Raw genomic sequence first — 24481 nt, forward strand, 5'->3', positions numbered from 1 at the left:
TGAAAATATATTTAGGACATTAACTGGCCTATAATTGCTGAGGTCATTTGGCGAGTCTTTTTTATGGTGTCATTTTTGCTTTCTTTAGTTCTTCAGGAAACAGTCCAGTTTCTACGATTTGTTAAGAATGTTCAATTTTTTCTCCAATGACATCAAAAACTAGTGTCAAATCGTTCTTTACTTCTTTAGGGTTTCCTAAATTTCTATTAAGTCTGTCAGCGCAAGGTAGATTAAATCCTTACATTCTTCTTCTCTTAACCGTTGAATTATATGGGGATTAATTTTTGAAGCAAAGTTTTTTCCAATTTCTGAGAAGTTTGTGTAGAACTATTTCAGTTTGAATGTTTTTCAGCAACTTCCATCTTTTTCAGAGGATGTTTCTTTTTTTATAAATTTGGCATTTACCTAGTTGTGTATTTTTTCTTAGGCTCACTTGTTTTCCTAATTTACTAAATATTGTTACTTACCAATTCACCCAATGTTTGATAAAATTGGAATCAAGAAATCAAGTCATTTGAACCTTTTCAGAATATTGCTCAAATCTACCAAACGAATGAAACAGAACACCAGAAAAACACATGTTTTATTTGATAGAAATCATCACCAGGAATCAAAAGTGAATGTCGTACCCAACAGTAAATATATACTGGAATATGATTTTGAATCACTTCTATTTAACTAGACGATTACTACAAATTGCAATACTTGTGAAATTTACAGTCACAAATTATAATTCCTATACATCCAAATTACTTAAATATTTAAAAGTAATAAAATAATCATTAGTTTATTAGTTAAATATCCAAAAACCTATAACTAGATTCACTTGACTTGGGCAGCTTCTGTCGTTGGAGCACCTCCCTCTGTCTTTACCATTTTGCCTGTATCACCTAAAAGAGAACTTAGCATCGAAGTTTATAACAAGTTTGAGGCACTTACTCTCAGATCCTTCTTGTTCCCCACCTGAACGACGTCGTTTGCGGGCTGACCTGTCCCGGCGGAAGCCTTTCTGCGGCGCGGGCAAAGGATCCATACCAAGAACCTTTAAAATGTGAGATAACAATCTGATTAATGATTAATGTACACTGAAGAAAATGTCACAAATATTGACAACAACGAAAAAGAAAGAGTCACCTGGGCCAAAAAATCCTTAAAGGAGATATCCAAACGTAAGAAATAAAAAGAAGGCAAACACTAGCTTGGGCAGCCTTCAACAAACAAATTCAACTACAACTAAAAACTGAAGTTTGTGACGTATCGATCTTGCCAATACTTACATAAGCAGCACAAACATGGACCATCACAAAGAAGAACATGAACATTCTAAGAGTCACACCACATGCAATGGAAAGAGCAATGCTGGGACTATCTATCTTAAAGATAAGACAACAATTACATGGATAAGACAAAGAACAAGGGTAACCGAAGTAGTGCACAAAGCCCTAAGACTGAAATGGGAATACTCAGAACATGTTGCCACGTGAGAAACTAACAAATGGCAAAAATCAGTTCCGGCTGGAGACATGTGAATTTTGAACACCTGGGGGAAGACCACCAATGAGATGGATAGATGATTTAAAACCAATCGCCGGCCGAAACTGGATACAAACATGTAAAAAGGTAAAAGTGGCTTTACAAAACGCTAAAAAAGAAGAAGGTTAAATCCAAGTCACCTTGAAAATTTGTCTAAACGCAATCAATCTAAGGGCATACTGCGCGGAACATGTCAAATCTTCTCTCTGTTGCGCGGTGAGGGCGGCAGCAGCGTCGGGACTATCTTTCTCACAGGGATCGCCCAATCCGGGACCTCCGGGCAAGAGCAATCCGCTGGCCACAGCCTCCATTACGCGACGAAGTGCATCGCCAGGCGACAATTGTACCTGGCCCGGTACTGACGAGATTACTTTTTCTGCTAGCAATTCCATGGCCTGAAAAAAGGAACCAGTAAAATACACCAACAATAAAGGGAATCCTCAACGATGCACTAACCCATGCACTCAGAGGAGACCAAGTCGGAACACGCTGGCAGAGGTCCCTCAAGATTCGGATAATGATGACACACGAGTGCAGTCCTAAAGCTCTAGCCTAAAAGTTCATTGAAGTTTACACATTACTCAACCATTCAATGATTGCACCAAACATTGTTAACAAAGTTTCCACAATAGGGCAAACAAATGAGACACCGTGCAATGGATGGTATCAAAAGGTTGTAATGTTTGGAGGATTCAACGCTCATATATTTCTAAAACCCTCTTTTCAGGTAATATATTTTGTTAATTTCAAATTAATCAACTATATACATGGTTTTAATGAGTTTCATATTAGGTAAACAAAATTTTTCTTTCACTACCACTTATTGGTTAAAATTTTTTTTTACTAGAACTCAGTAGGTCAGATGGAGGACCATCTACTAACAAACAACCTTTTGATAAAACCGCGACATTACGATCTTTTGAAATTAATGCGTGGAAACTTGTACAGTTTAAAATCTATATTCTGATGATTGTGATGTGAAATTTTTCTTTTTCTTTTAAAAACGAAAAACTGCAGAAAAAATTTAATTAACGAAATAAACAAATTCTAAACAAAACGCGACCGAGCAAAATTAACAAAGGGAATAGAAGCAACTAATTACAACTGCATTTTCAGCTTTAGAAGGTAACAAAAACCAAGAGTAAGGGAAGTGCATTCAGCTTCGATTCCCATTAAGATACCACAAAAAACCCACATCAACAAATCAATCTTTTCATGGGTACAGGTATGATAGAGTCTTTTCCCGGTAATAAAATTTTGTTGAATTATCATTCTTTAGTCGGCAACAATATAACAATTTCTCAAAGGTGTGAGAGTGGAAAACACAAACCTGGAACCATTTGGTATGTCTGAGCGCTGCCAGCGCCTGGAGACACTTGCCCCTGGATAGCACATCCCGGTCCGACCCGCCGCTCGCAGCTTCTAAGACATGAAAAAAAAGGGTGTTTGACCATCATGCCCGGAACGTGGCTTCCTTTTTTTAAAACTACAATAGATAACCTATTAACACAAAAAGGAAGCGGCGCTATAGCGGACGAGACGGATGGTCAAAAATCCTTATCCCACACCACCGTAGCCTTTGGACGTCTAAAAATATGTCACCTCATAGAGGCACAGTACTTGTAGATAAGTATTGGACTGCTACTACTATAAAAGTAAACAAACCGGATGGCGAGCGCGCCCGACACGCCACCCTTAAAGGAAGGGGGGGGGGGGTCGGCCGCGGAATCGCTAACCGCCCGTTCGCTTTTCACCGCACAAACTAAACAATAACTTTAAACAACAATTATTGTTCCGTCTGCTGTAGTTTTCTTCGATTATTGCGACATATCTCTTCGGCCTAGAAGAAAAGTCCAATATTTATAAGTGATTCAAGGTTTAAGCTGTCTATCTGTTCTGAAAAACAAGTTACAATTACATGAATATATGAACAGTAAAATACATTACGCAACATAAGTATACAAATATTTTTCTATTATATTGTATTGCAGCGTCGACAGGCTAAAAATTAGGATTACTTTGTTAAACAAGCGCAAACTAGTTCTAGAAATGTATCCCTGTATATCAAATGTATACAAGTTACAAAGTCGCTCTGAGATTAGAGCCGAAACAAGAAATTAACATCAAATAATTACAGTTCCTTTTCTATGAAGGTTAAAACGCAGGAAAAGGATAAAAGCAAATAAACATAAGGAGAAGGCAAAACAAAAAATACCCAATGAAATGGAAGAAGTGTACCTTCAGGTAAAATACTAAGCAACAAGGAATAGAAAGGAATATTATAAAAACATTGCAAATCATATGTAAGAATGCATGTTATTTATACACTGTTGCTTGGCTGAGAGGAATCAAGGAAGCCCAAATCTCCATCACAATAAATAATAATCGCTCTACATAGCAACCGACTAAAATATAGTCGTACGTTTAAAAGTAAAAGCAGTAGAATGTTGATTTAATGTGCAGACCTGTGATCCTAAATACAAAAACTAATACTAATGCGGCCAAACATAAATTAAAGGAACTGTCTCACATTTGAATTTAAAAACCAGTGGTATGAAGGTACATAGCCTTTAAGAATTCACTAGAAATGGACACTCTTAGTTCCTAATTTTAAGTCTGGTTGTATGTCAACACATTACTTCAAATATACAAAATATTAGAACATGTTTTGCTAAAATTTCTCAGCTTTGTTCACTCAATAACCAAGTCAATTTGTAAAATACCATGCAGATTACAACTAGAAAAAGACTAGACTTTCTAGAATTAAAAAAAAACATTGTTTCATGTCATTGAAAACTGCACATATCACTTTAAAAATTAGACCCCAAATTTTATCATGTATCATCTAGGGGGATGTCCTCCCTATCAGACGTTCACAATACATCGATATACAGGGACCCGCATATACTGCTAATTAACGCACATTAACCCACCCCAATTTAACTTCACTTTGAAAATTATTATAAAAAAAACTACTGTCTTCAACCAGCTTAAACCCTGCGGTACTGCCCGGCACTTTCAGTTTCATCCATTGTTAATAAGTTATCCTTTACCGACCCCACTAACCTTGTTCCCTCATTACGGGGCTGGTGAGCTGTACCAGCACAGTCAATCCATCGGCGTGAACGCTCAAGCCGGCCTCTGCTGCGTTCAGGGTTACCTGATAATTCGATTCGGGGGCCACCTGCTTCAGAGAAGGCGGCAGCAGCTCAATAACCTTCCTTAGCAGGGTCAAAGTGGGTTTGTCGGCACACAACACCACTAGTTCGACTTGACAGTCGCCGCGAAGCAACAGGCCTTTCGCCAAATGCCCAACCCGCATTACTCCCTTAAGTATACGGTTCGCGTCTTTGTCTTGTTGAAAGGAGAACCTGAAAAGAGGCAACTTCCTCGTCAACTTCAGCAGATTTAGCAGATCACTAAAGCATCTCCCAAAAGGAGCAATTCATAAAACCTAAAAGGATTCAGACTGAAATAAACTTTGCCGCGGACTAAGAAACATAAAATACCACCCTTTAAATCAACTGTACATCATTATTAACAAATTCTAATGAGAGTAGTTCACACCAACTACTTGTAAGTAATTTTAAGTTATTTGCGCACAGAAAAAAACTAACAGCATGCATTTACTGTACAGAAAATTGGGCTACAGATTTATCTATCAAGATAATATCGATAAATCTGCGAAAAAATCCGATTTTGTTGTTTGCCTGTTGATGAATGGTCTGTTATCACACGAACAGATCAACCAGTATCAGGCAGATATCCATTGGTCTCTACTTGGAATAACTTACAGCTGATTATCTCTGCCATCTTCTTTCTGCTGCTGCTGATCACCAGGTTTGGAGGCGTCGGCGGTCCCACTCTGTTCTTCGGCCGACTTCTCATCTTTGGTTTTAGACACTTCAGCCAATTGATCAGAGACCTGTTTGAGTGCGCGTTCTGTATGTGAAACTATACGCTGTATAGCCTGCAGCTCCTCCTCTTTTGGGTATATCTCGCTGTGTTTGGCCATTACATGACGGTCGTCGCTAGATTCAGCACGACGTACCGGACCACCTTGGAAAAACTGAAATGAAAAAAGAATTATGAAAACCGAATTACAGCAGGAAAAAGGACTTACGGGAGGTGCGCCGCCTGGGAAAGGCCTGCCTCTTGGAAAGGGCATGTTTCCACGGCCCATCATTTCCATGTACTCCTCATAGCGCCTGCGGTCTTCCCAGTACATTGACTCTTCCTCATCCATGTTAAAGTGGCGACGGGCCCAAAATTCCTCACGCATGGCCTGTCATAAAAACGATTAATTGCAGTTTTTGTAATTAAGAATTAAGCTCGCGCTAACTAGAACTATTTTAAGAAAGAAATAAATGTGTGAATTAGCAAAACCCCAAAGTTTAACAACTCTAAACCTTCAGGGGTGAAGAACTCAAATTATGTAATGACAACCCTAAAATCTTGATAAACGAGCATTGTTTAACAAAAGGAACTGTTGTCATTTAAGCATTCAATCCGTCGGTTGTATTTGATTAAAGTGGCAATGAACTCACCGCTCTTCTCATCTTCTCCTCCTGAATCTTTCTTTGCCTCAGAGATGGCTTTACATCCACAATCAAGTCTGGATTGACCTTCTTCTTATATTGCAACCTGTGCCTGCGACCCTTCATGTGCATTTCTTTTGCATTAGGGTCATTAAATCGACACTCGCATAATTTACAATTAAAACTGATAACCTAAAAAAAAGTTTTATAAATCAGAGTTAAAATGAGCCAAAACCGCGTCATACTTTGCCATCCTCACTCTTAATTTCCTCAATATAATCCTGACCAACAGGCTGAATATCAGGCTCAGGCACTTCATCCTGTTCTTCTTCTTTGATAGCATCGCCATTACCCTGAGTTTGGGCAGCTGGAACACCCAAACCACCCGATTGAACAAAGTTGATTTTAGGCGCCGAAGCGACAGACTTACGTCCACCTCCGATGACTTCGGGTTCTTGAGGCGGTATTGGTTTGCCCAATTTTGTATGTAACAAAACAACCTAATAAACAAATGACTTACAAAATTATGAAACACCGGTAAAAACGGTTTACTTTTTGGTGCTTGGCGCCGCGGATATGAGCTGCGTAAGCGTCGTTTCCAGTACAGGTAACATCACACAACTGACAACGCAGTGAATTGCCAGACCTGTTTTGACTGGTGACCGCTACAGAGGCGGCCATTTTAGTGGCCGCCTCTCTTTTCTTGTGCTTCTGGCCTTCTAAATGCTCGCGGTAGGTTTGGGGACCCGCGCAACTGTTTCAATCAAATTTTTACTTTTTATTTTCAGAAAAAATAGACAGACGGGCAGTATACAAAGGGGTGACAAATTGGTAGCTTGGTCCAAATGTTTTAATTGACGTCATGCGGACAAAATTTTATTAATAAATTAATTTGTCTCTATCTATAATTTTATTGGTAAAACCTACGCTGCCCATTTTACGTTGGCAATAAAAATTACTATTGATCCTGGTCACTTTCAATATAAGTAAAATTTCACTATAGTCTGTCTCAATCTTCATTCTGCTGGTTTTTGCCCGCCATTAAGTGCTGACGGCAATAAAACTCGGGTCCGATAGGTACTAAAGGACAGAACATAGGATGGACTCTCAAAAGTTTTAGTAATAATTTTTTTTTATTTGAGTTTATACAATAAATACAAAGTTACATAATTATATTTTTATTCATTATTATGTCTAAATCTAATTCTGTTTCACAGAATCGTCATTATAATAGGATTTATGTTGTTTTGTATCGAAATGTAAGAGTACTCGATTTTTATAATATGCTCTACTGAATTTTTCCAGCTCTCACTTGGTATGTTATTAATTACATTTTTTATCAAATTTATAACACTGGGACTTAAAGTAGAAGTAACATTTTCTGCTCTGACCTTCAATGTTATGATATGGAGGAAGATGTAAAACAGTATGCCCAGCCTGTTCATCCAAATTATCCCATGCATACTGCTTTTTAATTGCATATGAATTTAGAACTTTCAAAAGTTACGCTTTTTTGTAACTGAATTCAAACTAAATATCATTTTCTAACAAATATTCCCGAATTTCAGTTTTAGAACTTGATGAGGCTGATGCTTTGCTAGCAGACGGCTACAGTAGCTTTGTTTATCCATCACAATAATACTGTTATTGAGAATATTTATTTAAAAGATAAGTTTTGAAACCAATTTTCAAAAAGTTTGGGATTTGAATCCCCATGATAATCCAAGCTATAAACTTTAATATTCTTTGAAGCAAACAGTTTGTGACAAATCCGTCTTCTGACCGAGCATGCATTATGGTGATGCGTTCTCCTTTGTTTAAATGTGCTTTCGTCTGACAGTTTTGGGTTTAATCATCCCATCCTTTAGATACAGTGTTGTGTATATCGAACCATGTTTCATCAAGGTAAATTATGGATCTTTTGTCGAATCTATATCTTTTCATTTCAAGTGCGTAAACTGTGTGATTTCATTACTACTTGCCTTTTGTTTATTTTGCGGTAGTTAAATCCCATTTTACAAACAACTCCTTTTTGGCTTTACCAAATAACAACAGGTGATAACATAGTTCTTTTATTCGTGAGGGTCCAACACAATGAATATTAAGACTGACTATACCATACCATACCATCTTAATTTTAAAAATTAGTATTTTCAAAACCATTGGACATTTTTCAATCACAGTTAATACCTACAGCGAATACATAATGCACAGTTTTTGTTATTAGCATTAACTGGTTCATATCTGGAAAAATTGGTAGCTCTAACAAAAATTCTTTAAATATCTCCTAAGTGAAGGTTGTTTAAATTATCGGACACTACAGAACGCGCTTACCTTATTTTGCAAACGTCGCAGTAATGCAATTGCTGAGGCTTGGGAGGTGCCTTGGCACGCATGTTTTTCGCCCCCAGACCGCCTTTCTTGTAACCCTGCCAGCCGCCGCCCCCGCCTGGCTTTTGCTGGGCGGCAGCCGCGGCCGCTACCGCAGCGGTTTGCTGCTGTTGCTGCTGCGCGACGTACATTGTTGCGGCCGAATATAGGGCCGCGTCGTATCCTGAATACGTGGTGCTCGAGTTAGCTTCTACAATAATTAAGGAGTAACGCTCGACAACATACACCAAATGGGAGTATAAAGTTTCATTCAGAATTCTAGAGTTTCCATTATACTTCTACATTCTAAAAAGAACTTATTAAATAAATCAATAAGTAAACTCAATCTAGCAGGTAAACAAAGTTTATTTTGATGGCGAAGTTTGATAGAAACCTTTTTTAACATTTTTATATTTCAAAAGTATATACTGAGAATCAGAAAACTATTTATTTAGGCAGTTTTGTTACTCGACTAAGACAAGTAGAGTTTTCAATGTTAGAAAACTAGCAACATATATGAAATGCTACGAGAATTTTTCACACTATGCGGACCCGATATGCGGCATTTTATCGGGTCGCAACTCAGAGCGATGGCTGGTTAAATACCGCCGATTGGTTCCGACGATATTATGTACATTTTTCGATGTATGGCTGCTTGTTACGAGATTTATCGGCAAATAAAATTTCAATATTGCAATATTTTCAATTTACTCTCCTTATTGAATTGTTGTTTCAGTTAAGCTGTAAACAAGCCAACACGATGATTGATGAAACGTCAGCAAATTCAATTTGTCAACAACTGACAAAGAACGAATCCAGAATATTTGTAAATTATATTAATTAAATTTAATTTAATCAACTTAAAAACTTGAGTATACCAAATAATACAAACAGATATATCAAATTTAATTTTAGAAACAGTAATTGGTAGTCCTACAGACTATTTAATCAATTACCCACTTTATTACCTTAGCTTACTGAGTTATTATTTTAGAGAAATTATGATTTTCATACATATTCATATTTTTTTTATATATAAACGCTACTTAGTATCTGACATTTAAAAATTGGAAACTTACGCTTCGCCTGGGTAGTAGGTTGCGCTGCTATTGTAGTTTGCACAGCTGGCTGGGCGTAAGTGGCCTGGTAACCTGTAGCGTTGGGTTGATAGGCAGCCGTGTACTGAGGTGGCTTTGCTGCTGCTGTCTAAAACATGAACACAAAAAAAATCTGGATTATTTGGTTAATGAATGATAATATGAAGTTATATATATTTTGATGGCAGATTGGTATTTAACACAGATAATGAAATGTATGGATCTATCATTTGAAGCGTCTCATAGACAGGCACATTCAAAGTCAAAGGATACGTCCTTCTTATTTTGCAAGGTGTCTGAACATAACCCTGTATAGGAAACTGAGTCATGTAATTCTCCTTGCCAATCACTCCGTCAACTGCAATATCATTTTAAGCAATATTTAATTGTAAGGGTTAATTCACATTTTACATAGGCCCATTTCTATTATACAGAGTGTTAATTAAACACTTGTACAAACTATAAAGGCTGAATTTTTGACTAATTTTAGGATAAAAAATTCATATAAACAGGTTCCTCAGATACAATAGCAATGGCAATTAGACCAAACTCGAGATAATTGCTGAAGATAAACTGAAATATTAACTTAATTTTTTCTTTAATGATTGAGAGTGCCATAGATGCTGTTGTTCCTGAATTTAATAAACAACAACTTTTTTCACTAGGCGGGCCTATTCTGTATTCAATTTTACATACAAAAGGTACTCTCAGTATTTGTACACTGTCAGTATTTGTGGTTTCACATCAATTTCTGAAAGATAACTACGCTAAGAGTAACAACAGATCCCAGACTGGAATCCTTTAGATGATTTTCTGTGGGGTCACTTAAAATCGCTAACTAACAAAATTAATTATCAATCAGATGCTAGGTATATTCGAAAGAATTCGTCAATCAATGTTAAGGCAAATGAATGCATATTTTGAGTAGGATGTGATTACTTGTAGCAGTTATATATGTTATTAACTATTTTAGTCTTACTCTTGTAAATGAACTAAGTTTGTTACCCGATGAATCAATAAAAGATAAATTTTTTCGCTTATTTTTCAAAAATTCAGAAATGATCAAACATCAAAATTTTTATCCAAAGGTTATAGAAAAAACTAAATTAATATTTCAGTTTCTCGTCATCATTCCCTATACTTGCCACGTTACTGAACAAAAATATAATCAAAAAAACCAAATAAAATAGTTTTTTTGGATGCCCTGTATCTAAAGAATCAAGCAGAATCAAGTACTTAATTAACACCCTGTATAATGAACCTTAATGTATTGTATCGCTGTCAGTATTAAACCTATCAAAATTATTATTTGCATAGCATTTTGACTATGTCCTGCATCTTATGCATTATTCCAAATCAAAGGTGTGCCCCACATGTCAATTAAAAGTCAATTGTTGAAATTTTTATCTTTCTACCACCAAAAAACCTTTTCTTTGTAATCATAAATAATTATTTAAGTTTACAACTATACTATTAACTAGTCCGTACTGTCTGTGATGGTCTGGATTAGAGAAATGCACGACCCTGAGGCATGAGAAATTTAAAACCTGCTCCTTGGGGTGATCTATTTTTTTTAGTTAGTTGTGTCCTATAAACTTATTTGGTAGTTACTGATCTGTATCTACTGAACAATCAAAAGCAGTTTAAGAACTTGTGAGGTTAATTCACCATAAAACGCCATTTTGGATGAACTGTGCATCTTGCACCAAGAAACAGGGAAATAAAAACTTACAGCAGCTTGAGCTTGTTGCCCAGCGGCCCTTTGTGTGGCGTAAGTAGCGGCGTAAGTGGCAGGCTTTGCAGCAGCCGCAGCCGTTTGATCGTAGCCCCCTGTGTAACCTGCAGCCGCGGTTTGCCCGTAACCGTATTCGTATGCCGGCGTTGCCCCAGTACCAACGGCAGCATAAGTTCCTTGAGTGGCCGCGGCCGCCTGATAGGCCGTGTCGTAGCCCGCTGCTGCCCTTTGAGTACCGTATGTGGCCGCTGCGGCTGTTGCCGGGGCTGCCGCTACTGCATATCCCGCCTGGCCGGCCTGGTATGCTGCCTGGGTTGCGGTCGCGCTAAAAACCGACGGGAAAAATGCCCCTATAAACTGCAGTTTGTGCAATTTCACTCCAACCAACGTTAATCGAATCGAACGCTATTAAAAACTACGCTTTTCGCGATACAAAATCGCCAAAAAGCTCAGCAGAACCGCGCAGCCTTAATGGAGGACGCGACGTATCGATCGCAATACACAAAATGCCGGCGCCTTGTATCAAGGACGCCGGTTAATCGGTGAAAACAAATTTGGCATGCCAACATTCACGACTGTGGCTTAACTTGTTAAATGCGCCCAAATACTAGAGCATTTTTTTATAAATCCAATAACACTCGATTTACGTACCTGTATTGGGTGCCTCCGTGTGTAAAACCAAAATAATTATTCGTAGCCATGTTATACACATACACAATCACTGACAACTTGCCTGCAAAGGGGCGCCTTCATTCGGCAAAACTCGCAAGTCTATATCCGGATGTGACGACATGGATACATTTGAAATTTACCGCCAAAATTAGAGTGGCAGGACAAGTCCTCAAGAATAACTCAATAACCCTAATTTCTATAGTAAATATGAAACTTCAAATTCTTCTTGAAAAAAAAGTAATCCAAAGGAACTTTGAGTAATTAAAATATTGGAAAAAAAATTATGATTGCTAGGTAGAGTTAAATAAAAAATTGAGGGCATAACATACAAAATAGCATTCATTTAATATTATTAATTAATAAGTCCAAAAAATGATATCAGGGAGGTAATTAATTATAAGTATCTATACTGCTCTTGAATTTACCAACCCATTTTTTTCTCAGACAATTTGAACCACATCTGAACGCATTAAGCCACACCTTTGACGCGTTTATCGGATGCACCTGGAGCAGTGAAAGTTTTATTACGTATATGAATTTATGAAGGCAATTTCGTACCATATTCAACCCAATTAAATTAACTATAATGTCTACTGCTTGCTGGTCCATCGTCACACAGGTGATTTTGTAAAACCAGCAATTATTTTTTTAACGCGCCAAAATTTTGTAAAAGTTTTTTTAATTCGGAAATGTAGTCTTGGAATTAATAACAAATTTTAGTAATTTTTTATGACTTTTTGAATGCTACTGACTACAAAAAATCGATAGAGTAAAGTAATAAGTAAGCCCAATATTCTTCTTCGTTAGGACGTCCTGCGTGCGCAATTTTCTCCCAAATGCTGCTGCTTATTTGGTGTGATATTCCAAGATTCATTTAGATATCTCCGAAAATTCTAGATGTTAGAGACACATCTTGTGTGGTGAATGAAAGTCTCATAGAATAAGTGAATAAGTGACTAATTACTTGGGATTAGGTCGCAACGGAAGGCCGGAATAACACAAAACAAACCTAATGTTTTTTTTATATTGGTTTAATAAACGCTTAATTAGTTATTATTAGATTTACTTTTAACAATTCCTTCCTTGTTATCCCTGTTATAACATGCCAGTGTTGTTTATTTCATCTTATTTGATTTCACTTTATTTGCGCGCATTTTGAATTTTATCCAAATTGATCGAGGTCAGGGATCAGCTTTCACCGTCTTTAAAATTCGGGCATAAATTTTCCCGTTATTTCAATATATTTTTTTTGTAAACCGAGAATAAAACCGCGTTTTGTTACGACATTTGGTGGAGAAGGTGAATTTGAAGAGGTGCGATTTTTCGTAATATCGAACACAAGCGCCAATAAGTAAATTAGGAATTCTGAGATGAAGATCCCATCGATCTTCGAATATCTATTAGGCAGGTATAGAAAGCGAGTTATTTGTTGAAGAAACAATTTACATCCGCGCTGAGCAACAATTTTTGCTGTAATCGTGATAGTGAAATGCGTCAGTGACTAGGAACTTGGGTACCATATTGAATATTGGAATACAATTGGCAACCAATTTTTTTTCGTAAAAACCATTGCTGACATTATGATTACGCTATTAAAAGGTTAAACCAGTATATAGATATGTGGTATATGTGGTAAAAAGTCTGGAATAGTTCGAGTTATCATAGAAAAATGGTATATTATTTAAAAATTCTTTGCTAAGATTTTGGAAGCAATAGTAATTACTCTATTTGTAATATAAATTCTTTTATTGGCCAAAAACGATTTTCCAATTGTTTTTACATATCCTTAGAAAGAAAGTGTTATGCTACTTTGTGGAAACGGTTTGAAACAATAGTCAAACACTTAGAGATGACTACAAAAAATAAAACATTAAACTTGGTTTCTCTGTAGTAGATAAATAGGAACTTTGCCAATATCATTTTGAGAAGTTTCCCACACTAGGTATTCTCAGCGGTTCCCTTCCACAAATTAGCAGACGGCATCCTACAAAAAAGTATGATCACACGATAGCCGACCAATTCCAAACATAAACTAGCATAGTGTACTAAGTAGGACGCAAAATTTTTAACTTTGGCGATTATCAAATGATTGAAAAAAATACATAAGAACGAAAATCTCCGCCGCTGATTGCCCGAAAAGTGTTATGTTATACCAGTGTCCGGAAGAGTCTTCTCGATGAGATCGTGTTGACCCACATGGGGCGATTATTCCTTTCTCTTCTCCGGCCTCCGTGCGAATCCATCGTTGACCGATGAAATAGAAATCTGATGAAATATTCGGACATTCATTCAAATGAAATTGAAGGGGGATTCTGAAATAAGAAGATATTTGAGTCAACTGACGAAGAAAACAAAAACATCTTATCCGTTGCTTATCTTTATTTTTTGGTCAGGTTTGAACTTTTTATAATTTTTATTTGTTGTTGAGGGTTGGAACTGGCCAATTGACCGTCAATTAACCACTTCTTAATTGACTAGTCAAATTCGATTAAAATGTTTGAAATAACAAATGTAGAGTGTTATCTATCATTATTTAATAGTAATATGTAAAATTGTTTTAAAAAATGCTTTTCTACTCTCTACTCTAAAATAGTCACTCTATCACTCATGGTCTCAACCACTTCGGACATTTCCAGTAATTTAATAACAGGTTTTTAACGATCGGATGTTTACGGTAGATTTAGTCAAGTCGGTCACTTGTGACTCAAGTGGCGTGTATCAAACTTGCTGTTATATGTATATATTACTATTTTAATATAGCAAAAATTTATTTGTGGTTTACACTCTCAATAACATCAAATACTGAATGCGTTTTTGCTATGTAGATATAAGTCTATCTAATCATTGGCCAAGGTCTACTCAAATATAGGTGATTCGTTAAAAATACCCTATCAATGCACTCTGTAGATGACGAAAAATTAGAATTTTAACAAATACGAAAGTAGATTTTGTAGTATTTGTAGTATTAACTTGCATTTTGGGTCAACCTGAACTCTAAAAACTACTTTGATTCCTATTCGTCTACGCCGCCTATCTTTCTAAAATGTTGCTAATTCCTTATCCGTAGTTTTCTTGAATAAAACTGAGAAAAATAATGTGTTACAAATACGCAATTTAAATCCTGCAGACAAATGCTAGGTGGAAAAATTAAATTAAAATAAAAAAAAAAGCATTTTTGACGAATTTGCATTGTTTAATAACGGGAGTTCCTTAACATAGAAAAAACAATAGAAAAATTTCCAAGTCTTTTCAAGTTTTCTTAATCAAGAAAATTATTTCTGAAAACAAATGAAGTTAGGCACTCTGACGAAATTACGCCCGACTTATTTTACCCATTTTTCGTTTTCTATAATACTAAATTAGATACTCAATATACATTATACACACGGTACACATTCTATGCTTACTAAGGTACTGATGAGTGGTAGATACAGCGACAAAGCAAAGTTAAGCATAGAGCTAAAGTGACTAATTCATAACGCCATTTGGTAAATGACATATTTATTAAAATATGAGTTAGATTCATTGTTTAGAATATTACGAGCCATCTCGAGCAACAATTTTTGAAATATATCGGAAACTAGGTAAGCAAGCAAAGAGCGACAGATCTTCAGTCGCGAGATCATCGGCTCCATGAAATAGGTAGATACACCTACCTATTTACGCCGACTTAATCATACCATTAAGGTGATAAAATTGCAGTAATTTAAATTTGTAAGTATATCGCCTTGAGAAATGATGAAACAATTTCGTTCCATTCCAAAACGACGTTTTGCGCAATACTCATCTTGGCAAAACGCGAAACATTCGCCTGAGAATCGTTCATCGACAATGAGGAAAGATAATTAGTCGTTTTTGTGTCTGAGTTTCGCCACTTGCTGTGAAATTCGGAACGCTTTTTGTTCGTCTGTGAGACAAAATCCATCGGTTGCTTTTAAAATCCACCTCGTCGGTTTAGCGTCAGGTTAAGGCAACGTTGCTATTATTAACGTCGATTTGCTAATTTTGGCGGTCAGGGTCATGTGTGCAAAGCAAAAAACAAATGTCTTAAACTTGCGAAAAAATCTTAGCGCACAAATATCTTAAAGAGTTCCGGTGGGCTTTGTAATAAGAAGTGGAACAAAACTTTAATGAATGAATTAATAAAATTAATTAATGCCATGATCCTACAAAAAATACCAAAAAAGTTGAAGTTATACAATACTTTTCTTACTTTCATCGATAAGTAAGCCAAGTATGTTAACTAGAAAACCCTGTATATTAAAGCATTTCTAAATTGCTTCTATACCTAAGTCATACCGTTTCTAAGTGACAATTGCAGCCCTAAATATCTGTTTTAGTATTTTAAAATAAATAAATACAGTGTAATCAGGTTAATAGGAAAAAATTGAAATGGAAAAATCCTTTTTTTTTTTTTTCAAATAGGTTTTGCTTTGCTATTAGTTGACTATAACGATGATGTGCGAAACACGTCGAAAAAAGCAACCGAGTATTACAAAAACTTCACTATTGTGGCACATAACTATAGCAAAATATATCAGAAACGGTAGGACTTAGATGTAGGGTGTTATATACGAAATAAAAAGTTTGAAAATGCCATAATATACAATCGGGTCTATTTAAAACAAAAACAATATAATATTTTAAGAAAAAAAAATTCAAACAATTTCATTGGTATTTCAATTTCTTCTTCATATGTTTTACAGGTTCTGAGATAATAAACGGACCACCCGGTACAGGTACAAGTGAGGTTTATCAAAAACCATAGTGTAAAATAGTAATTGCATATACAGGGTGAATCACAAATATCTCGTGAATTTTCCAGGTACTTCTGTATATTCTATTAATGCTTGCTAAAGCTTAAAATTGTCTAATATATATTATAAAAATAAAAAATAAACTATGAAAAGTAGTATGGTTAAAGTAGCTAATAAATATATTTTTTCGACTAATACCGGAAATTGTAACTGTAATAAAAAATTTATTAGTAAATATATATTGATAACGGAATACTTCCCTAACAATAAAAATTTAAACTCTGCGAACTCGGAAGCTATGACATATAGCATATAGGACTTTTTTTTATTTAATGTTAGGGAATAACATGAAATTGAAAATATTTTAAAATAAGAAAAAATATTTGTAATTTCATTTCTCTCACATATTTGGGACAATTTGTATAAAGCTGAACGATCGCGTTAACTTCAACGGTTAAGTCCAGCAAATGCCCATTGCTGTTTGCAAAATTCCAATTTGATTATATACTATATCAATAGGTTAAACGAAATATGGTTACAATTAATTGCAGAATAAAAATATGAAAAAGTATATAAGAGACAACCTAAATTAATTTTCTTATGCATTTATGGAACTTTCTGCGTATATGAAAATATTTTTTTATTATACTACAATCCTCTGTATAAGTGTTTAAATCAAATATGCCATATTAATTGAGGACAATTCTGATGAGACTCGAGAAATTAAAATAGTTGAAAGTCTAAAAAAGTACTGTAACAGTTTTTTAAAAAGGTTAATAGTATTTTTAAAAATGTAATGTAAATGTATCAAAAAACATTCGGTTTTAATAAGTTTTTGTAAATAGACAAAGGCGTCATTCGGATCAAGTGTGCAAATATCTTTTTTAGGTTTACAAACATTTTGTTTCGAATACACAGCAGTTTAGATCATTAATTTATACTTAACTGCAGTTTATCAAAGATTAACTGAAATATTATCACTTTCTTTCTTTAATTACAGAAGTGAAGTTGAAAGGGAGAAAAGAAATAGGAAAAACAGGGAAGAAAACACTCCAAATTACGGTGACAAATGTATTTTTTTTAAAAACATAAACTATGAAAGCTTTATACAAAAAAGTAAAGTAAAACAATAATTTGATGGTGTTGTTGTGATCGCTCGATGTTGTGGATCTTCGCTCGTTACCGTTGAGATGCATCATGACCCGTGTGAGATGAAAACGTGATTTTTATGTACACTTAATGTCAGTCCTTTGTTTGTAGCTTCGCTCGCCAGGATGTGCGTTAGTAGGGTGCCCCGTAGGAACCGGACGGCGCCGGCGCCCCATAACTCGAGCTTGGCCCGCTGGGGTAACCGGAGAATCCGGGAGCCTGCGAGATCTGGTTGTACTGTGCCACTTGGATAGCCTGCTTGATTCCCTCGAGGTCAATACCGACTACCCTGGTGGAGTAGCTGGGTACGCCATACGACGACGACGGCACACCGTATTGGGGAGATGGTGCGCCGTACGAGCCGCTGATACCGCCGCCGCCACCACCAGATGAAGAAGCCGAACTTTGTTCCTCTTTGAGTAGGATCTGGCGGACTTGTTCGAGGAGCGCTGGGTCTACGGAGGCTCCTTCGGAGGTCTGGTAGCCGGATGACACGGCAGTGTATCCGCCACCACCCCCGGACAGTCCACCGCCCAAGGAGATGCCGCCCCCGAAACCGCCGCCTCCGCCGCTGGGCCGGCTGTAGCTGTACCCCGAAGGGGGTTCCGCTACGACGGCCACCGCCGCCAAGGCGAACGTGAGGGCCTACGAAAACATCCCAGTATAGAATACAGAAAAACTAACACAAAGATAATGATAAAATTACAAGGCTGCCCAAAAATCCGTTCATAAATGAAAATTATCCATAAATATTATGCAGATAGCAGACATTTAAATAAACTCTGTCAGGGACTCTTGTTGTAGAAATAAAATTTCTTTATAAACGATAAAGGAAACAAAATTTTAGCAAATTATGATTAGCATCATTTTTTTAAATATGGATTAAAATTATTTCTTTCTTCATAATATAACTGCATTTTTTGTTGTTGTTTTCTTCTTCAATATGACTCCCCAAAAAAAAAAAATAAATAAGAATAATTTGATTCTAATTTTTAAACAATGTTGATTTGAAAGAAACGTCAGAATTACTTTTTTCCGGATAATACTCTTCAGCCAGTCCCTTTAAGTTGAAGGAAACTACTTTTTATTTAGATAATTATAAATTTGCATTGAGTAAATAATAGTTGTAGATACATTTGATAATTAAACATTAACATTTTGAACTACAATTAGCTTGGAAGTCAGAAATATAACAAAATATTGTCATTTTCTTGCTGACTGGCCCTAAGTTATACTAGTTTTTCTTTAATTATTTTATTACAGAGAGTTTTTTTAAATCAATATTCCACTTAAACCATTGAAACAATTGGATACTAGTTGAACAGGAGTATTTAAACATCTATTCTGCTCTGTGTTAGGTATAAGCTTGTTCAGTGTTGGAATTATGTATTTTCATAACCGATTGAAAGTTTGTATTTGATTTTTTAATTTATTCAATATTTTGAATAAAAGTTTGCGTTGGTAATGATTTCATGATTTACAATATAGGTAATCTTATGCTGCTGATAATAAATAATAATAAAGCACCTAAATAATTATACAAATACCCAATTGCTTCTCAAATTTTTGTTTTATTTAACTTTACAGATTTTTAATTTGACACTTTACGAAGAAGGGCAACTAAGTCTGTGATCAAATTTGAAATGTGAAATAGGTTTAACTATACGGTCTTTGGCGTTTGCCTAAACGGCAACTATTTTTGTCACTTCAATCAAATTAGAGGCTGTATAGTTTCCACCACAAACCGAAAATGAATGGGACCCCTTTGCTTTAATAAAAATTAAACCAAATCATTAAGTCCGTATCGCGATCATTAATCAAACAACAAACAACTTATCGATCCATCAGAGATTTCACCGAATTAAAGACCAGCCGCCGCATTACTTTCTGTTCCAGTAAGCCCGCAGATGTTAATAATTATTTTTATCTTTCGCAACAAACTGTACCTACATACACAAAGTATAACGCATAACATCTTCAAGACCCCATTGACTTTAAACGGCGACTTCCAGCCAAATTAATCGGTAAAGTCATAACACGTTAAAACAAGCCACAGATCACTAAAGCAGCGGCAATTAGAACCATTTTAAAGTTGCCTCATTCGCGTTTATTTTCCGTCGCATGTTTATGGGTGCTTTCAAAAATTTATTTTGACATTTAAAATGTCGTTAAAGCATCATTAATTGAGACGAAAACAATGGCCACTATCAAACAATTAGCAAACGCGATGAAAGTGAAATCAAATACCTATTGCGCTCTGGTCTCGTCCGCTACTTTACGTTGCACAATACTTTGTTTACATAAAAAAAATAACGTGCGGATTTTGTAAATCGGTGTAAATTGATTTTATTGGTAAAATAAACGAAATTAATTACGACGACGTGAATGGGGAAGACGTCCATCGACGCTTTACTTTCTCCGGCCCATTGTCGTAACCCGAGGACTTTCACGCAGAGACGCGGCGACAGACAACCAGGAAGCGGCATCGTGAAGATAGGGGTCCCGCTTCTGTGCATAACAGCAGAAGCGTCTAACGTTGAGTAATTTTGGTTGCAAACGCTGGTTTTTGTTATCGAGGAGTGCGATAAACGCAAATTGTGTCAGAAATCTGGACGTATATTTGCAATTTAAAATATCCAAAAGCGAGTATCTAATTATTTTTCTAGCTTTCACTGGCGTCTCAAATATCTCTCTGTCGATGTGGAATTTAAATATTTGAACGGGACAGTTGTGTCAATATTGGTTACTCCTGCGCGATTCCTTTGTTAAACAATTATATTGAGTGCGCGAAGCGCACACGGAAGTTGTTTGCGAGCAAATAATGTCCAGTCCAGTCCCAGTAAAACTTCTTTATATTTTTTATACACACCATTATGTACACATGCAAAAGAGTTTCTATTATTTTGGAATATTACTTAGACAGCTGGCGTTTTGGAACCAATAAAAGAAGAATACGAGGGAATGAGGATGGCTCGGTCGGTAGGACATTAGACCTGTCAATTCGACTTGCGGGAGATTGTGGGTGCGATTCCCACTAAGAGCATTGGGTGTTATTGTGTTTCTTCAACTTTAACGACTGGCAAAAATTGCCTAATTTACTCCTAGGTATATGGAAAAAACCGGAGCAGTCGTGTCCAGCCGAGTCCATTGAATTAATTTAATAATAATAATTTAAAAGTAGTAGATAACAAAACAGCTACAAATACAATCTGCGAAACTTATTACCCCATCTCACTAGTAGAAATGTTCTTTTCATAAAAAAAAACATTCGCAAAAAGCTCTTTTCGTTTGAAATGTTGTAAACCAGCTCGACTGTCATTTCTTTTGCTTAATACGTTACGGACAATTAAGTATTAATCGATTGGTGATAAGTCTATGCAAAGGATGCGCCATATCTACGTACCGTAGATAGATTTGACTCCAATGTATTTCAATCCTCCATTAATTTGAAATAAAATTCATTTTAACTTTATTTCTGTTTAAATCTTTTAATATTTTTTTACACTGAAAGTTTAAAATTTCCGTTTTAGATAATAATCTCATTTTCTTTTCTTGTGTTTAGCTTGTAATTAATTTATTGTTAAACGAAAAACATTTAATCCCTTTAATTTCAATTATTAATTATATATTTGTCTAAAAGTTAAGATTTCCGTCAGATTTGTGAAATGTTTAAATTTAATTTAAAAAACACACATATTGTTTCAAAATCAAGCAAATAATTATTATTATTCGAAATTTATAATGTAATGGAAAAATATACAATTCAACTTTAAAATAATAATTAATATTATGTATAAGTATCTACAAGGTCCTTGTTGACAAAAGTATGAGCAGGGGATTGTTTCACGAATTGCAACATAAAAATTCTACAGCTCACGGTATCGAAAAAAAATGGGTGCTTAACAAAATAAAATAACAAAAGTTACGGCAAGCAATTTTGCTGATATTTAATTCTTAATGTTTATGAACCGTAACAGCGTTAGGTTACGCCCCTGGCTCACTTCGGATCAGTTGATCGACCCATTAAATCCCCACCCCGAAGACACTCGCGTAACTGATCAAATCCCACCGGCCCGACAACAAAAAATCTTGAACTATGATCACTTACCACGGTAAAAGAGTTCATGATGCTCGAGCGATGTAGGGTCAAGTGGTGACTGTACCGCAACATACCGATGAGCGACGTTTTATACGAAACGACAGGGTGGGAATTTGGTCGCTTCTTCGGAAGATCCCATCCACTTTCACACACACGCACACACGCGCGGTGTCTTTAGAAAACCTCCCAGCGTCTTCTCGGAGGACGCGTGGTTCCTACCGAAAAATTGCGCGCCGCCGCTGGTGAGAGGTTGATTACGCCCAATTGACGTCTAGGATGCGTATGAATATTTCTTAGGGCTGTTAATTCGTGGATCTTTAAGGGTAACATATGACTGCCTGCATTTAGCCGTTTTTGAGTAAAAAAGTAAAAACCAGAAATTTACTCCATTTTTTTTTAAACACACTTAATTCGTTTTTTCCCTGCAAATTTAAAGGAACGACGCAAGGTTTGTTGAAAGCTATATTTGAAATGACATTTTGCCTATGACCAAATACCATGTTCAATACTTTTCTGAAGTTGACTGCAAAAGTCCATATATTATAGGCCTAGGCTAAGCTATATTTTATATATATTATATAGTGGTTTAAGTGGTTTGAATCATATTTTCATAGAAAAGAAAATGGTTTTCCCGCATGCCTCAAAATTTCACACACTAACCTGCACTTTGGCCTATTTTCTTTCTAAAACAGCGATTTCTACACATTTAACTCGTTTTCCTAGAAAATTTAACGAGGTCTGGACATGTTTTGAAAAAAATGTTTCCGTAAAAGTGCTACATCTAAACTGAAACCTCTCGAATTGACGAACTGTCAGCAGCCATGTTGGTTGTTGAACGCCTTATTGGATTTTATTAGTTGGTTTAAAATATACCTATATAGTGTAATTTTTGAACCGACGATGAAAAAATATTGCGATGAGAATGTGCATAATTTTTATAATTCGAAAATAAACTCATAACACCGTAGGCTTTAGTTTTCCCGTAATATTTTCGGTTGATCGGCCTCATTGTTAACTTTGTCCTATAATTTGAGCTACCCTGTATCTTTCTTACCATGGCCAAGATGCCAATGTTGAGAGAATATCACAATTATTTTGGCACTAATAAAACTCGAAGTTAAAAGAAAGCGTCTTCAGCATAGCATTTAAATTTGTACCATTAGCATTTATAGATTTTTTTCTTCTTCGGCCCAACCAAAACATTTTGACGTTAGTAGGTTGTGCGACAAAATTTGAAAAAATTGGACATGTTTCGATTTATTAGAAAATAGCGTAGGAGAGTAAGTGAAATCAGAAGTTAGAGTAGAACACATTAACGAGAGAGGGAAACAAAGTTTTTTGTCCAGAAAACGATAGCGTCACTGTGATCTTTGTTCTAACAATCCCGACTCTATGTAAAATAATAATACTATACAATAAATTAAATATAAATAAATTAATAAATAAAAATAATAAATTAAAAATACTGGTTTAATGTATTTTAAAAAAACACTCTAAACTATTCGAATTTTTCCACGTGCACGTAAACATTGTTAATAAACAGCAATAATCCTCGACAAAGATTGGGGTTTACAAATTATCCACTTAACAAGGGTTCCGACCAAACCAACCACTTCAAGCCATTTGTTGTGATTCATAAAAGCGTTTATTTTACAAAAAACATATTCATAAGCGGATGTAAAGCAGCGATATTTAGGAGAAAAACAAGCGAGTCGTTTAAGATTTTGGTTTCTTTTTGTACAGTTAACCTGAGTGGAGACGATTCGCGTCTGTACAGATTTTGGGTCGGGTCGAAAGTCAGGTGGGCGTTTTTGTACATTCACTTCGCGTGGCGAGAGCAATCGGTATAATAGGAGGCCGTGAACTCTAAAATCGCGAGCATCAAATGTTTTTTATTTGTACTTTTGTGTTTATGACTAATGCGATAATTATAGGTACCATGAGTACCCACTTTAAAGCAATTTTTGCTAAAAAAAATTACATCGCCTGAAATATATAATCCCGAAAACAGGCATTTCCAAATACTGATGTGTTTCTCGATTCGATTCTCGTCGTGTTTACAAAACCACTTCACTGCTTGAAACGAATCCTGAATTTTAAACGGATCATCTAATCATTATATTAGGTAATTTCTGTTAACGAATTTTGTCATTTTCATTGGCCATCGAATACACACAAGCTTTTATTCACGTTCTTATAAGGAAGCCATAGAAAAATAAAATTATGCTTAGCGCCAGTAAAAATCCGTTTATTGCGACATGAAGAAACTGAGGACAGCATTTTCTACTCGCTAATGTGCTAAAATCAATTGCAAAACTATAAAAAGCATTGTTTACAGAAGTGCGCGTGTAAAGTAACGCGACGTAACAATCTTGTTCTAACGATTCCTTTCTTTTGACCGTCAAACACTCAAATTACAACAAACGACGCAAATTAATTGCTACCTTTGGATCGCACCAAGCCCACCCTTGAGCTAATCATTTCATACCCATGTAAGAGGTGGGAATCAGAACAATAACATTTGAAGTTAA

General features: G+C 35.8%; 2 protein-coding genes and 1 non-coding gene across 5 annotated transcripts; all 3 read right to left on the reverse strand.

Annotated features, from left to right (window-relative positions):
* Positions 1 to 566: 566 nt before the first annotated feature.
* Positions 567 to 12036, reverse strand: LOC132700429 (zinc finger RNA-binding protein). 3 transcript variants are annotated; one of them, XM_060667743.1, is made up of 16 exons: positions 11925 to 11989; positions 11271 to 11598; positions 9521 to 9647; positions 8406 to 8652; positions 6624 to 6825; positions 6502 to 6571; positions 6317 to 6438; positions 6081 to 6263; positions 5657 to 5818; positions 5328 to 5602; positions 4600 to 4904; positions 2864 to 2955; positions 1990 to 2085; positions 1674 to 1928; positions 940 to 1042; positions 567 to 890 (listed from the first exon to the last, which is right to left on the reverse strand). In XM_060667743.1, exons 1-16 carry the CDS (start codon positions 11972 to 11974, stop codon positions 823 to 825), a joined length of 2685 nt encoding a protein of 894 aa, XP_060523726.1. In that variant the 5' UTR covers positions 11975 to 11989; the 3' UTR covers positions 567 to 822. The 3 variants fall into 3 exon arrangements, with proteins under 3 accessions (XP_060523726.1, XP_060523724.1, XP_060523725.1); XM_060667741.1 differs by having other exon boundaries at positions 6317 to 6571; positions 11925 to 12036; XM_060667742.1 differs by having other exon boundaries at positions 6317 to 6571; positions 8406 to 8625.
* On the reverse strand, positions 5899 to 6028 carry LOC132701632 (small nucleolar RNA SNORA79). The gene has a single exon (XR_009618798.1). It is a non-coding gene; the product is annotated as a small nucleolar RNA SNORA79 (small nucleolar RNA).
* Positions 12037 to 17766: 5730 nt separating the features above from the next.
* On the reverse strand, positions 17767 to 22106 carry LOC132700292 (ESX-1 secretion-associated protein EspB). Its single transcript, XM_060667473.1, has 2 exons — positions 21960 to 22106; positions 17767 to 18496 (listed from the first exon to the last, which is right to left on the reverse strand). The coding sequence occupies exons 1-2, from the start codon at positions 22020 to 22022 to the stop codon at positions 17984 to 17986; spliced, it is 576 nt and encodes a 191-aa protein (XP_060523456.1). The 5' UTR covers positions 22023 to 22106; the 3' UTR covers positions 17767 to 17983.
* Between the last annotated feature and the right edge of the window lie 2375 nt (positions 22107 to 24481).

This window comes from Cylas formicarius, unplaced genomic scaffold, assembly GCF_029955315.1.
Source record: "Cylas formicarius isolate icCylForm1 unplaced genomic scaffold, icCylForm1.1 PGA_scaffold_4__25_contigs__length_36172078, whole genome shotgun sequence".
NCBI lineage: Eukaryota > Metazoa > Arthropoda > Insecta > Coleoptera > Brentidae > Cylas > Cylas formicarius.